Raw genomic sequence first — 15020 nt, forward strand, 5'->3', positions numbered from 1 at the left:
TGCGGTACCCCTCTAGTCACTGCCTGCCATTCTGAAAGGGACCCATTAATCCCTACACTTTGTTTCCTGTCTGCCAACCAATTTTCTATCCATCCCTACCCCCAATACCATGTGCCCTAATTTTGCCCACTAATCTCCTATGTGGCACCTTATCAAAGGCACCCTGAAATTACAGGTACACTACATCCAATTCTCCCTTGTCCATTTTACTTGTTACTTCCCTTTTGATGGATATGGTCTTAATTAAAATGGGTAGTTTCATTCTCTAGTGAACTTTCTGCCAGTTTTATAGAATTACATTATTCCCATTTCTTAATTGGTGTTAAAAGGGAACTGCTACTTTATCGCTAATTTATTTGAATGTAAATTTAAAAATAAATAAAAAATGTATTGCTGGGAGTATAGAACCATCTATCAAACAGGATTTCTATTCTGAACATGTGTAAACAAAATAATCCTGAGGGGCTGCATGCACTGAGACATCTTAATTGTAACATTTTCAGTTGAGTTGATGAACAGTGCTATGTAATGAATAATTTCTGCATAAAGTAAAAACCAAGATAACTAGAATTAATTGAAAAACACATGGATGCAATCCAGTAATGAGAAATAAATCAAATAATCTTTTGTGTTGCCCAAATCAGTAATATCATTGCCAATGTAGCATGAAATGACATGGCTATAAGATGCATGGTTTAACTCTTTGACCGTAATGAGCAGATCTCAATTGAGAATTCCCATTAGTGGGATATGCAAGGCAAAAAATAACCAAAGTCGTTGTTACTCAGGAGTTGCTGTTGGTAAAATGTGGACTATACTTGATGAGAATAAAATGTAGAAAAGGAACTGCAGATGCTTTCCAGCTGTTATCAGGCAACTGAACTGTTTTCTCACCAATGAGAGAGCGGTCCTGACCTCCCATCTACCTCATTGAAGACTTTTGAAATATCTTTAATCAGACTTTGTGGCTTAGTTTGCTTTAAACGTTATACCCTTATCCCATATCCGTACACTGTGGATGGCTTGATTGTAATCATGTCCAGTCTTTTCGTTGATTGGAGAGCACACAACAAAAGCTTTTCAATGTATCTCGGTACATGTGAAAATAATACATTAAACTGGTTTACAAAAAAAAGAATAACTCAGTGGGTCAGGTAGCATCTCTGGAGAGCATAGATAGGTGACATTTTGGGGCAGGACCCTTATTCATATTGTTTGACGAGAGGAATGGAAGCTGGACGAGAGAAAGGTCAGGACAAGACCTGGAAGATAATATGTGGATATTCATGAAGTGTGTTTTTGATAGGCAAATGGTTAGACCAAGGTCAGAGATGAAAAGACAGGAAGTGTGACAAAAGGGTTGAAGAGTTGCAAATTGTGAAGGAATGTAGGTGGAAATGGAGGGGGGGAGGGGGGGAGTTGAAATGGATGCACCATCGGCGAGAAAAGGGGTGGGGGGAGAGGTTAGGGATGGGGTTTGGTTACCTAAAATTGGAAAATTCATTGTTACTTGAAATCCAGTTGAGATAGAACTGGGAGGCTGTGAATCAGAGCTGACAGCCATGGGGCACAATACAATACAATGCAATACAATACAGTTTTATTTGTCACATTGCACATAAAATGCAAGTGAAATGAATTTGTCAGCAACAGTACAATGATAAAGAACACACAATACACAATAAAAATTTAACACAAACATCCACCACAGCATTCATCATTGTGGTGGAAGGCACAAAATTTGGCCAGTCAAGATGTTGATGCAGAGTTTAATGTATTTGATCTCCCAGAAAAAAATGATCAGCCAACTTGCATTGTATGAGTGCAGAATTGAAGAAGCTTTTAATTATTTTTTTTTTTTTTTTTTTGTTTTTTTGTTTTGTTTATTTTATTAGAAGTTAATACAGTACAAAACAGTACAGTGGAACCTAATTTTAGGTGCCAACTATGTAATACCGTAATCCATTATATGTACAACCTCTAGTTTTATGTTATGAGAAGCTTTTAATTAAGGGACAGGAGAGATGTTTGCATTTTGGAAACTAGTGATGGAGACTTCAACCTTTTTGTCGATAATTAATCTCAGTCTAATCCTGGATCTCCTGTATGTCTAGAGGAAGTTTACCCATATCACCTGGGAGCTTAACTATGAAAGCAACTACTACCTGTCATATGATTAAACTGCAAGGGGATTTTGTTGTAATTGGAGAAGGTTGAGCAATATTTTAATGCAGATACAGGATATCGTTCACATACCATGTAATGTTCTTTGTTTGCTGTTTATTGTGAACCAGCATGCCAACATGGAGGAATATGTTTGGTTCGAAACCTCTGCACCTGTCCATATGGTTTTGTTGGACCACGATGTGAAACAAGTAAGAGACTTTCACTGCAGTTTCAAGAAAAATGATTTTCTTTTGCTGTTATAATTTATAGTTTTTACACATTTAGCATAATATTTGGCCAGACATTAGTGTGCTCAGGGACCTGGTCATGTGCTGTACTTTTCTATGTTCTATGTAACAGAACAGAAAAAAGTAAATAGATTCCCAACTGGCTATAACAAAAAAGACAGAAGTTGGTTGCACATGGACTTGGATTAAAATAATGGAAATTACAAGGTAGATTCTTGGAGAATAAAGAAGTGCTGGTTTCTTTGCTTTACACATCGATTTGTCAGTATAAAATATATATCTGAGTACAGAGGGGTTCAAATTCTGAAGCTGGGTTGAGAAATGGAATAAGAAATTAATTGTCAACAAATAAGAATTTATGTGATCAAAGAAGAAGAACAAAAACACTCATGTTGATCTATAGGATATAGTATGAGGAGAGAATGTTGATACAGCAGCAAACAGATCATTGAAATGTTTTGTATAGACAGTAGTTAAGGCAATTAGAATTCTGCATAGTGTCTATTAATGGAAAATATATTAATGGATGTGACAATGAATTGAAATGGAATTGGTCTATATGTATTTCAGAATATATCTTCATTTTTAGTTCATGTATTACATAGAAATACCTTTGTTACAACGGACACTAGGAGTGCAAGGGGGTGTATGTTGGCGACTCCGTGGGGAGAAGGAGGTGTTGGTGGAGCGGGGGGGTCAGGTGGTGTGGCGGTGGGAAGAATGGGCTGAATGGCCTAATTCTTGGTCTTATGACACTAAAGTAGGTGATATTGTAGATAGCCTAGTTTAGGTAAATTGTGATTAAAAAATTACAGCAAGATGTTTAATGCTGATAAGGAAAGATAAATGTGTGATATTGCATTTTGGAGGTCAAGTGCATGATCAACACACTTATAGCAGGACTTGAGGAGTTGAAGACCAGAGGGGTCCAGGAATGCAGGTAAATATTTCCTTAAAAGAAGGCTCTCAGTTGTGCCTGGGATATCACTTACTAATTCATTCTTTATGTCTGCAGTGATTTGCAACAGGCATTGTGAAAATGGAGGTGAGTGTGTCTCTCCAGATGTCTGTCAGTGCAGATTAGGCTGGTATGGTCCAACATGTAACACAGGTAAGACCTGTTCCCATAATATTTCCTAATTTGCTGCACCATTTTGCTTCCTGGTCCAGCTTTCTAAATCTTCCAATGGTTACATTTTTACAGATGAGATTTAACAAATAGTTGTATTTTATATTCACACTAATTTATACAATAACAAATGGAACTAACCATACATTCCCGTTGAGTTACTCCTGCATTTTGTGTCTCATCTTCTGTGTAAACCGGCATCTGTAGTTCCTTCCTACCGATACAATTACAAACTTGATTCTCATAAAGGGCTCCATTAAAATATTTGACAGCAAAGTTAGCTTGCAAATTCATCCTTTAAAAAATAATTCTTGGTATACCTTCAGCAGAATCACTACAATGTGAAATAACATGGAATGATTTTCTGCTGCAGTTGCATGAATTAATTTTTCATCTAATCATCCAACTTGTAAATTTAGCCTTCAAAGGCCATGAAATTCCATGAGGAGTGTTTTATACAAATTCTTTCCTTTATTGAGAAAAATATTGAGCAGATTCTTGATTAACATTTTTTAAACTAATATTATATTTGTCTCTATAATTTACCATACAGAGAGTAAAACATACGACATAAAATAGTTGTAAACAATAAAAATGTATAAATGTTGATAAGGAAGAATTCTAGTGTATAACTTCATTCAGTTTCAGAAAATCCATACAATTATCGGGCTATTCTGAAACCCGGTACAATGTCCTCTTTATTGATTAAATCCCTTCATTGTATCATTTATGTGCATATTTTGATACTGTCATCAGCAATTCTCTTATCTTCCCCTTCTCTCTTCCTCTCTCTGAATTTCAACAGCTGTTTGCAGTCCTGTTTGCCTAAATGGTGGGACATGTATCAAACCCAACATCTGCATGTGTCCGAATGGATTTTTTGGATTGCAGTGCCAAAATGGTAACAGTTTAGAAACTCATTACTTGCTATGTGTATAAGGATTAAAGCACATAAGGATTAAACTATACAAATCCACAATGTACAACTTGAATGTTTTTTCGGTCTGTGTAAAGGGTGGATGAAATGAGTGCACATGCAAAGCAACTAGATAGAAACCTTGGTAACTTAAATAGCAGACCAACAACTAATTAAATACAAACTGAAATAATCAGAGATTAATTTCCAAAGCTAAGCATGGCAGTGCATGGAAATCAAAGCAATTTGTGTCTAACACACCAGACCTTTGGGCTAATGGTCCAAGGATTCAAATCCTACTTTGGTAGCTGGAATGCTCAAATTCTCATATGAATCTGGAATAAAGTAATAGAATCAATAAATGTGACCACAAATCTGCAGAATTGCATTTCCCTGGTTTCAATTGTCCTTTAACAGAAGTATGCATTTCATGCTCATAAAGTCTGGACTTACTTGTGACTGGCTAAGCAGTATTGTGGTTGACTATTAATTGCCTTTGTCGTTGTAGACTGCTGTTGCAATACTATCTTATTTAAAGCAGCAGGATGTACACATGGTCTGGACCTACCATAAAGGAGCTTGCAAAAATACATTTGTCATGCCTGTCAAGACTCCCAGATGTGACCATCTGGTGCAGAATAACCCTTTCTTCATGCTGAGAACAGCCTCCTTTATGTTTGCTAATTTGATTACATAGTGTGGAAGATGGACATTTATTGTCCATCCCTGATTATACTTGGTGAGCATGGGTGGAAGTGCCACAGACACCAAGGAAGAAGCAATATGGTGTTTTAGATGTACACACCTTATGAAGGACACATGATTTCAAAACTTCTGTTGTTTTCTTTTGCTGATTTGTTTTCCTAAAGGTTCTTTCACAGTATTGTTGAGTATGGAGTTCCATATTTGGGCCTGGCAGTGCCGAAGAAATAGTGATATATTTCCATGTGCAGAGAGCCTGCAGGAGGCAGTGTCTTCTATGCCAGTTGCTTTTAGATGGTAGAGCCTGGGGATGTTGCAGATGTTATTAAGCAGCATTAGTGATTAACTTTGCACTGTGCAGTGGCATTCAGAGTGGATTGGTTGGCTGCTTTTTCCTGGACACTGTCAAATCTACTGCACAACATTGGATCTGTACTAATTCATATGAATGGCTAGTTTTCCATAGCAGCTTGACGTGCCTTGGATGTGGCAGAGGGCATTGGGGTGTCAGGGGCTAAATCACTTGCCTCAGAAAATTCATCTTCTGATTTGCTCGGAGCTACTATACGTAGATTATTTATTGATTACAATACGGAAGGTCATTTAACAGAGCAGTCCCATCAGTCTCATTCCTGCCACTTCATCAATCTGGATCACTGCAAGTTGTTTTGCCACTTATCCATTCAATTAGTCTACCAATATATCTTTGGTATGTAGGAAGAGACTAAAACCCTTGGCAGAAATTTACACAGTGGCAAGAAGAATGCACACACACACTGCGAGACCTAGATCACAATTAAACCTAGGTCCAGGAAACTGTGATTTAGTTATTTTTTAGATCAACAATGGTGAATGACAGATGATGATGCCATACAATGTCAATATGGTCAGGTTTTATATTTGAAGATGTTTCTTACCTAGAACCTATGTTGTTTGATTGGTGCTTACCACTTACCAGCTTTAGCCTGAATGTTTTGCTGCATGTGGGCACAGCTTCATTATCTGAGGAGTTAAGGAACTGAATCCTATATTTATCAGCAAACATCTCCACCACTGGGAGAACGAATACCATTCATGTTCAGTTTTTAGTTTAGAGATACAGGCGTTCGGTGTACCGAGTCCATGCCGACCAGTGACCCACGCATACTTACACTATCCTACACACACGAGGGACAATTTACAATTATACCAAGCCAATTAACCCTACCGACCTGCACATCTTGGGAGTATGGGAGAAAACCGGAGAACCTGGAGAAAACCCACGCAGCTCACGGGGAGAACGTACAAACTCCGTACAGACAGCACCCATGGTCAGGATTGAACCTGGGTCCTTGGTGCTGTAAAGCAGCAACTCTACCGCTGTGCCACTGTGCCACCCCTTAACAACCTGACGTAATTGGGCCTGAGAAACTCTAAAATATGTTTTTATGCTTGCATAAACATTGCATGTGGTTGCCAAGAGTGATATCACCTGTAATAATTCACAACAACCACTTCACTTATCTTCAGTATGGGTTCTGACAGGCCTGTTATGTTTACATAAATGTCTCTAACCATGTTCCTTAGTCCTAAAATTGACTCCAGCCCTCAAGGATTTTGCACTATTTCCCATTAACTTCAGTTTTATTGGGAATCGCCATTGCTATTTTGTTCTCGATCCACATTTGGCTGATCTATGGAACGTAACACTTTTGTCCATTTCTGGGTCAAGACTGTAACGAAATCCAGAGCTAAACGGCCTTGCCAGAACTCATAGAGAACATAAGTGAAGTGGTTGTTGGTGACATCACTCTTGGTGACAACCTGCATTATTTTGCTGATGATTAAAAGCTTGTGTGATACGGTGGTAGTGGGCCGGAATTGTTCTGCATTTTGTGGCAGTCCACATCTAGAAAGCTGTCCACATTTTGGGGTAAATGCCAGTGCTGTAACTCTGTTCCTGAAACTATTTGATCTGGCTCAGAGTTGGGGAATCAAAGGACATGGGTTTAATTTGAGAGAAAAGATTTAATAGGAACCCAAGGGAATACCTTTTCACAGGGATAGCTGAGCATATGGAACAAGCTGCCAGATCAGGTAGTTGAGGGAGGTACATGAACAGGAAAGGTTCAGAGGGATATGGGGCTGACACGAGCTGATGGGACTAATGTAGATGGCACATCTTGGTCTGCATGGGTAAGTTGGGCCAAAGGGCCTGTTTCCTGGCAGTATGAATCTATGGCTGCTGCACATTCTATAGTACAATTCCTTGACACAGTTATCAGAGTGCTTTTTCTGGACATCTTCCGAAGTGAATTCAGTTGGCTTGAAGACTGTTTTTTATAATTGTGCTGACTTTAGCTGATTACCATAATCTGCTGATGCATAAATGGAAAAGGTAAAGGGCCTGTCCCACCAGCATGCGATTGCAACCAAACGTGGTCGCTTGAGGCGTACGGCCTCGCGGGGTCGGTCCCACTTCGATCGGCGGAGGTGTATGGAGTTGTGCGAGGCTGGTCCCGACATCGTGCGGGGCTCCAAAAATCTGGCACTGTTCCGAAAATCCTGCGCGCCAACGGCCTGTCGGCCCGCAGGCGCATTGAGGGCGTACACAGCGTCTCAACGTCGTACGCAGCGTCTTACCGGCGTACGCCTAGCACGTGGCGTTGCGCAATGACGTCACCACCCGGCGTGCCGTTGCGTGATGACGTCACCGCCCGACGCTGTGCGACGTCCAAATTCAATCAGCCCGCCTCCTGCCCAGCTGATTGGTGAGTATGATGTCGGGACCAACCCCGCACAACTCCATACGCCTCCACGGTTTGTATTGGGACCGTCCCCGCGCGGCCGTATGCCTCAAGCGCCCACGTTTGGTCGCACTAAACGCATGCAATCGCATGCTGGTGGGACTTAAGTCCTTGGCATTTGAGGCCCCCTTCTGCCAGAAGTGCTCAATGAATGATTTATCTTGGCTTACTTCTGATATTGACAGAAAGAGAAGCTATTATTTTGTTCATTCGATTTATTCCATGTACTGTAATACAAAGAAACAAATACCGGTGATATTTTCTTTGAAAATTAGGAAAGAGCAGAGGTGTTTAATTAATATGTTGGACCAGTTTTTAAACTGAGTTTAAAAGCAGGGCTAAAAGAACAGGTGGAGGCATTACTAATGGAGCAAAATATTGAATAAAAAAAGATCAAAAGCAATTGTGCTGGTAGCAATTTATTACAGAATAGGAACAGAAAAGGAGAACTGAGATACTCTCAAATCCCTGACTTTGATCATCTACAAAGACAGCAGGCTTATGGGAAAGGCATCTCATTTAATTTCCCATTCAAACGGCACAGCATTCTGACTTGGAAATATATAGATTTAATTTTTGTTGGTGGGGGAAATATCAATTAATTCCTTATGAAATGAAGGCAGTACCTTGCTTTTTTGACAGTAGTTCACCACCTGTTCAAGGACAATTAGCAAAGGGAATAAATGCTGGTCTTGTCAGTGACACCTAGATCCTGTAAATAGATGGAAAAGACTGCTGTAATTTTCAATGGTCTTTGTAAATTGGAATTGAGACCAAGGAATTGTCACGTGTTAATCTCTATTTTATTAAAGAACAAAAACTTGGAAATTGTAGTCCCGTTAATCTTTGTACATTGTCATTAAAATGTTATGCCTAATCTTACAAGTCTCTGTAACTCGTGAAGAACCTCATTTTAAACCCAGTCTGTTTGCAGGAATAGGTTGTATGAAATTACTTCCTCTGCTGCACTCTTTATTGCTAAGGTTGAATAAGCTATTGCCATCACAAGAACATTCTTTCTTTACCAATGTTTCAATATTTCTATATTTATGTTGAACTAAATTCTCACAGATTATATCACCGAAGGCTATTTATTGTTAAGCTTCAAAACCAGCCATTTCTGTAATTGTGTATTTCTTAGGATATTTCATAAATACTGTACATTTATTAGACAAACATTATTGAAACCACGTTTCTTATTGTTCTTCAATACGCAAGATTAAACAATGTTTAAACTTTTTTTTTAGCAATTTGTATGCCGCCTTGCAAGAATGGTGGTCATTGTATGAGAAATAATGTCTGCTCGTGTCCTGACGGCTACACTGGAAAAAGATGTCAGAAAAGTATGCGATGTGTTAAGTATTATCCCTTTCTAATAGTATGATATAGTATCTGACCCCATTCATTTAATCTATTGCATACTTTGGGGCCTTTCAAATACTTTCCCATTATATCCAAAATGGGAGGTCTAGAATATTTGTAAATGCTTTTCTCCAGAAATGCTGTCTGACCCACTGAGTTACTCCAGCTTGGGGTAACTTAAAAAGCTGGATCTATTTGCAAATTCAGGAATGAGAACATCTCGCACGAGGAGAGGGATAAAGTGACTTGAAAAATAAGAGCCATCATTTCCAAATAATCATATCAAATTAGTCAGAATTATTTTTAGCAATTCAGCAACTGTTTTTTGATCTATTAAAAGAATATATTTTGCCTGGGTATTTATTTCTTTATTTTATCATTTTTAGTTTGCCAACCCTTGTTAAATTGCAATATTTACACATACATAGTATAGAAGACAGGATATCAAATCCCCCTGATGCCTATATTATACTCATGAGAGTTCTGCCTTCTGTTGAGAGAAGCAGAACCCAGCAGTTAATACTCGAGAATAATCGAACAGCTCTGAATTAATTTGTATTGCCACATCCAGAGATGTACGGATATTTTAAAATCATGTTTTCTTGCATTAACTACCGTGCCAGCACAATGTTCTTATTTGCATGTAATGAGGCAGCCACATACACACCTACAGTGTAAGAGCATTTACTGGGATAGTTATGTACCACTGAAATGGCTATTATAATGGGCTAATTTCTCAATATTAAGATTTTTGATTAAGCGCAATGATTAGTGTAATTGGAAACATTGTACGTACAGTTTGTGGCATTTTTGTACAACTCTCGTGTTGGTAAAGATGAATGAGCTTGAACTTAATAGGATAAAATTTTAAAGTGGAATATGTCACAGCCTGCAGAGATACAAAATGTTGAAAAATGAGGTAGACTAGAGAACCTGAAATTGTTAATTTGTCAATGAAAACTGTAGCCAAGTGAGCTTTATTCTTTCAATTTTTTGTTTCATCGCCATAGAAATGAGTCAGGGGGTGAATATGCCATTGTCATCCCACATTTTAATCTTGGGCAGAAAGCTGCTGGCTGAAAGTTTATGTATTTTTGTTCATTATATCATTCATCATATAGGACGTGTGTTTTACACTCCAATGCTTTGAAATTAGGGCGCTTAGCTCTCTTGCTTTATCTGCACATCTTATATAAATGTAATTTTGCACATGGCTGTGAGATAAGGTCCCTTTGTGATGAAATTCCCAGCCAGTATGAAATTGGACACACCATTGCAAGATATTTATTGCACTTTACGCTTTAATCTCTGCAAATTGAAGAGCCCGTACTACATTTTAAAAGTTCCATTGGTACTTTAAAGCTGGGCATTTCTAAATGCATCTTGCAGTGTAGATTAAATATAATTGTATTATTGCAATATTCCAAAGTAGATTACACTTAGTTCTGTGCATGGAATTAACCGTGACTATTCAGAACTGGGTTACGAATAGGAGACACAGAGTTGTGGTGGAAGGACAATATTCAAGGTGTAGGTCTGTGACCAGTGGAGTTCTGCAGGGATCTGTGCTGGGACCTGTTCGAGATATACAGTAAACCCTCACAATTACAAGCCTCTATATAACAGATTTCAGTTATGGCGGACCAAGGCATCCAATTCATGATGGCAGTTGGCGGGCATTGCACAGGGCTGGGACGAGGAAAGGTGGCAGCAGGGAGAGCGAGTTCCCGGGTGTTGGATGCAGGCGCAACGTGTGCGTCGCTGCACATGTATCGCCGTGGTAACGCGTGTTTTGGTCGCCCGGTTATAGCACGTGTCCATCGTTGCACCCCCTCCCCATTTCCACCAGGTTACCCCATGAGCTGGTGCCTCGGGGCATACTTCCCGATGCGAGAGCAGAGAGCACGAGCAGCATGAGAACCAGGCCTATCCTTGGCAAACCACACACTCAAAAAGAGTACAATGTGTCAGAGGTTACGGGGAGAAGGCAGGAGAATGGGGTTAGGAGGGAGAGATAGATCAGCCATGATTGAATGACGGAGTAGGCTTGATGGGTCGAATGGCCTAATTCTACTACTATCTCTTATGATATTAGGAATGATGGAGGAAGCATATTTTGAATCATCTCAAGTTGGGAAATTGAAGATTTGGATGAATATGTCACTGTCTTTACATTTCCCAATCTGATGTGTCTCAGACGTTTGCAGTACTGAACCTAAGCAGAAGGGTCCAAACAGCTGTTCCCTTCATTTCTCGCCTCACCAACGTTACTTGACGTCTCTGAAGATTTAACTCTTGGAACAGCTTTAGTAAATCTTCAGTAGTTTTTTTGATTTGTATTGTGCAGCTAACTCCAGAATCCATCATATTCTAATCCAGTAAACCTTATAAATAGAATCTTGAGCAGCTTCATCATTCCCATTCCACTCAATTGATCAGGAAGGGTGAAACTATGCTGCAGTTAATTTCAATTCTGCCAGTTGCTGCTGGGCTCCCTCCCTCATCACACTGCCTTTACTAATAATAAGCAGTCTAATGTTCTTCTAAATTATGCATTCTTTTTCATGTAGGTGTCTGTGAGCCAATGTGCATGAATGGAGGAAGGTGTGTGCATCCCAATGTCTGCTCTTGTATGTCTGGCTGGAGGGGGAAAGGATGCAACATACGTAAGTCAGACTTTTAGTCAAGGGCCTGTCCCACTTGCGTTACCTTGGCACGTAAATTACCCAACCTGGTGGTCGCGTTGAGGCGCACGGACATCGTATGGCCGCACGGGGCCGGTCCCACTGAGAAGCGCGGAGTGGTATGTAGTTGCAGACCCAAGACCCTGGCGTGACGCAATGTCTCACCTCCAACAGCAGCAGAAGTAAAAAGGGGGGGGGGGGTGCGGAAGGTTTGCATAGTTAGACAATAATTATAATACCTGCACAGAGAAAGGATATCAGAGAAGGCTACTTCAATTAGGCCATGTGGATCAAGGCCTGATATAAAATGAGTGTTGGCTCTTTGTTAGGAGTGTATTACAGATCTCTCAACTGTCATCAGGACATGGAGAAATGGGTGTGAAGGAAAATAGCCAGGAGATGCCATAAAAGTACGGGTTGGAGGCACAGAAGACTGCAAATGCTGGAAGTGTTGGAAAAACTCAGCCAGCATCTGGGAAAGGAATCAATGGGTGATATTTCAAATCAGTTCCATTCTTCAAAAGAAAATGGTTGGTGTACGGGAGAGGGGGAAAGAAATTTCATTTTTCCCAAATGTTAACTGAGAGTGGTAAAGGTGATGTATGGTATTCTTACCTTCATCAGTCAGAAATTTATTGTGAGAAGTTCTGGTCACCCCTTTACAGGAAGGATTGAGGTTTTGGAGAGGCCTTAGAAGAGATTTAACAGAATGCTGCCTTGAATAGAAGGTTTTAGCTATTAGGATAGGTTGTAAAAACTTAGATTGTTTTCTCTGGAACACCAGAGGTGAGGGTATGACCTAATAGAAGTGTGGACAAAATTATGAAAAGGAAAGATAGGGTGGGGAGCAAGAACCTTTTTCATCAAGGTGGAAATGTTGAGGACTAAAAGCAGAGCTTTAAGGTGAAAGGGGGAAAAGTTTAATGATGAAGTGTAGGCAAGTTTAAAACAAAACACACTGAGCAGTGGGTGCCTGAAAGATGCAGCTAGGTGTGGTGGTGGAAGCAGGTAGGATAGTGACACTGAAGTGGCTTTTTGATAACACATGGATGTGCAGGGAATGGAGGACTATGGAAAGTGCAACAGTAGAGGAGATCAATAATATAATGTTCAGTATGGTAATTGTGAGCTTTGCCCATACAGCAAGAAAACAAGCCCTTCGACCCACCGATCACTGGTCATTCCACACACTAGCACCATCCTACACATTAGGAATCATTTACTACTTTTCCAGAAGTCAATTAACCTTCAAACCTGGACATCTTTGGATTGTGGGAGGAAACCAGAGCACCCAGAGAAAACCCACACGGTCACAGGGAAAATGTACTAACTCCATACATATAGCACCTTTAGTCAGGATCAAACCCAGGTCTCTGATGCTATAAGACAGCAATCATACCACTGCGCCACCCTTGAGGAGCTGAAAAGCTTGTTCCTATGCTGCGCAGTTTGATTCTCCGTATATTTTAACGTGGTTGTGGGAGCGGATAGGGACGGAGCAATAATAAAGGTCTTAAATTGGGGGCACAGCAATTTTATTAACATCTGGCAAATGTAGACCAATAACATCTGCTAGCAGGCAAGTCTACATTTGCAGTGGGAAACGTTCAAAGGAGTAATAACAGGTATTTAAAGCCAACATATTCCTTAAGGGCAAACAATGGGGTAACAAGTATAGAGGCCTGCATGTCAAGGGATATTGAGGGTTGGACTTTAGGGCATAGGTTTATGGCGAGAGGGGAAAGATATAATAACCAAAATAGATTTTTTTCACATAGATAGTGGTACTTATATGTAATAACCTGCCAGAAGAAATGATTGAGGCAGGTACAAGAAATGTATTTAGAAAGACATTTGGACAGATCCATGGACAGGAAATGTTTGGAAGGATAAGTTAACAAATGGAAACATCCTTGGTGGGCATCTTTATTAGCATTACCAGGTTGGTTCAAAAGGCCTGGTTTTGAGCTGTATGATTCGGGCAAATACAAATATCAGGACTTTGTGTCACAGATAATTGTGATAAGGGGCACAATCTACAAATATAACCCCCCCCATTGCAATATGGAGGTCACCCGTAAAGCACATCTAGCATCACTGACTGAATGAACTTCTCAGCGTGCCACTTTAAACCTTGTTTTCAAATGCAAGCACCAGATTATCTTTACATTTGTATCACTTTGCTTACCATATATTTAAATTCACATATTTTGAAGTACCATATGTAAGAATCCATCTTTTATTTTCTTGTGGTAATTTAGCTGTCTGTATACAGAAGTGCAAGAATGGAGGAGAATGCATCGGACCCAGTAATTGTCATTGTCTGCCTCGATGGGAAGGTCTACAGTGTCAAATACGTAAGTCCACTTTCATTAAAATTTCCCCTTTCATCTTGGTTTGTATATTATGACAATGCTTTCAAGGTGAACGTATGGAAATGTGATAATTAGAGCCAGGATTTTTCCACAAATGCCATGTGAATTTACGTTTATTTTGATGATTTCACCAGGATAATGTCTTTTTCACGATCAAGTGCCAAAATCAGCCTTTTTTTGCCGTTTTGCTAAAAGGTCATGCTATTTTCTCTAGTTGTACCGTGATTACAATGACATTTTCTATGTTAACGCATTAATGTTAATGTTATTATTAACATGTTAACATAGTATAACTTACAAGAAAACCTCCACCACTGGGGTGAAATCGGGGTTGCCACCATCAGTCATTCATTCGTTCGTGCCGCTGCCCACTGGTTCAGTCTTCTCTAAGCCTTGTCCATTTTCCTAGTTACATCTTCAAAAAATTCCAGAAGATTAGTCAAGCACGAGTTCCCCTTCGTAAATCCATGCTGACTTGGACCAATCCTGTTACTGCTATCGAAATGTTTGGCTATCTCATCTTTTATAATTGACTCCAGCATCTTCCCCACCACTGATGTCAGGCTAACTGGTCTACAATTCCCTGTTTTCTCTCTCATGCCTTTCTTAAAAAGTGGGATAACATTAGCTACCCTCCAATCCACAAGAACTG

General features: G+C 39.7%; 1 protein-coding gene across 1 annotated transcript in view; it reads left to right on the forward strand.

Annotated features, from left to right (window-relative positions):
* LOC129713110 (von Willebrand factor D and EGF domain-containing protein-like) overlaps nucleotides 1-15020 on the forward strand; it is a 161104-nt gene that overhangs the window by 134598 nt on the left and 11486 nt on the right. Inside the window, 6 exon segments of the mRNA XM_055661963.1 lie at nucleotides 2279-2375; nucleotides 3430-3525; nucleotides 4349-4444; nucleotides 9195-9290; nucleotides 11880-11975; nucleotides 14255-14350. Of these exon segments, the coding sequence (XP_055517938.1) occupies nucleotides 2279-2375; nucleotides 3430-3525; nucleotides 4349-4444; nucleotides 9195-9290; nucleotides 11880-11975; nucleotides 14255-14350 (577 nt within the window).

The sequence above is a fragment of the Leucoraja erinacea genome, chromosome 2 (genome assembly GCF_028641065.1).
Source record: "Leucoraja erinacea ecotype New England chromosome 2, Leri_hhj_1, whole genome shotgun sequence".
Lineage (NCBI taxonomy): Eukaryota > Metazoa > Chordata > Chondrichthyes > Rajiformes > Rajidae > Leucoraja > Leucoraja erinaceus.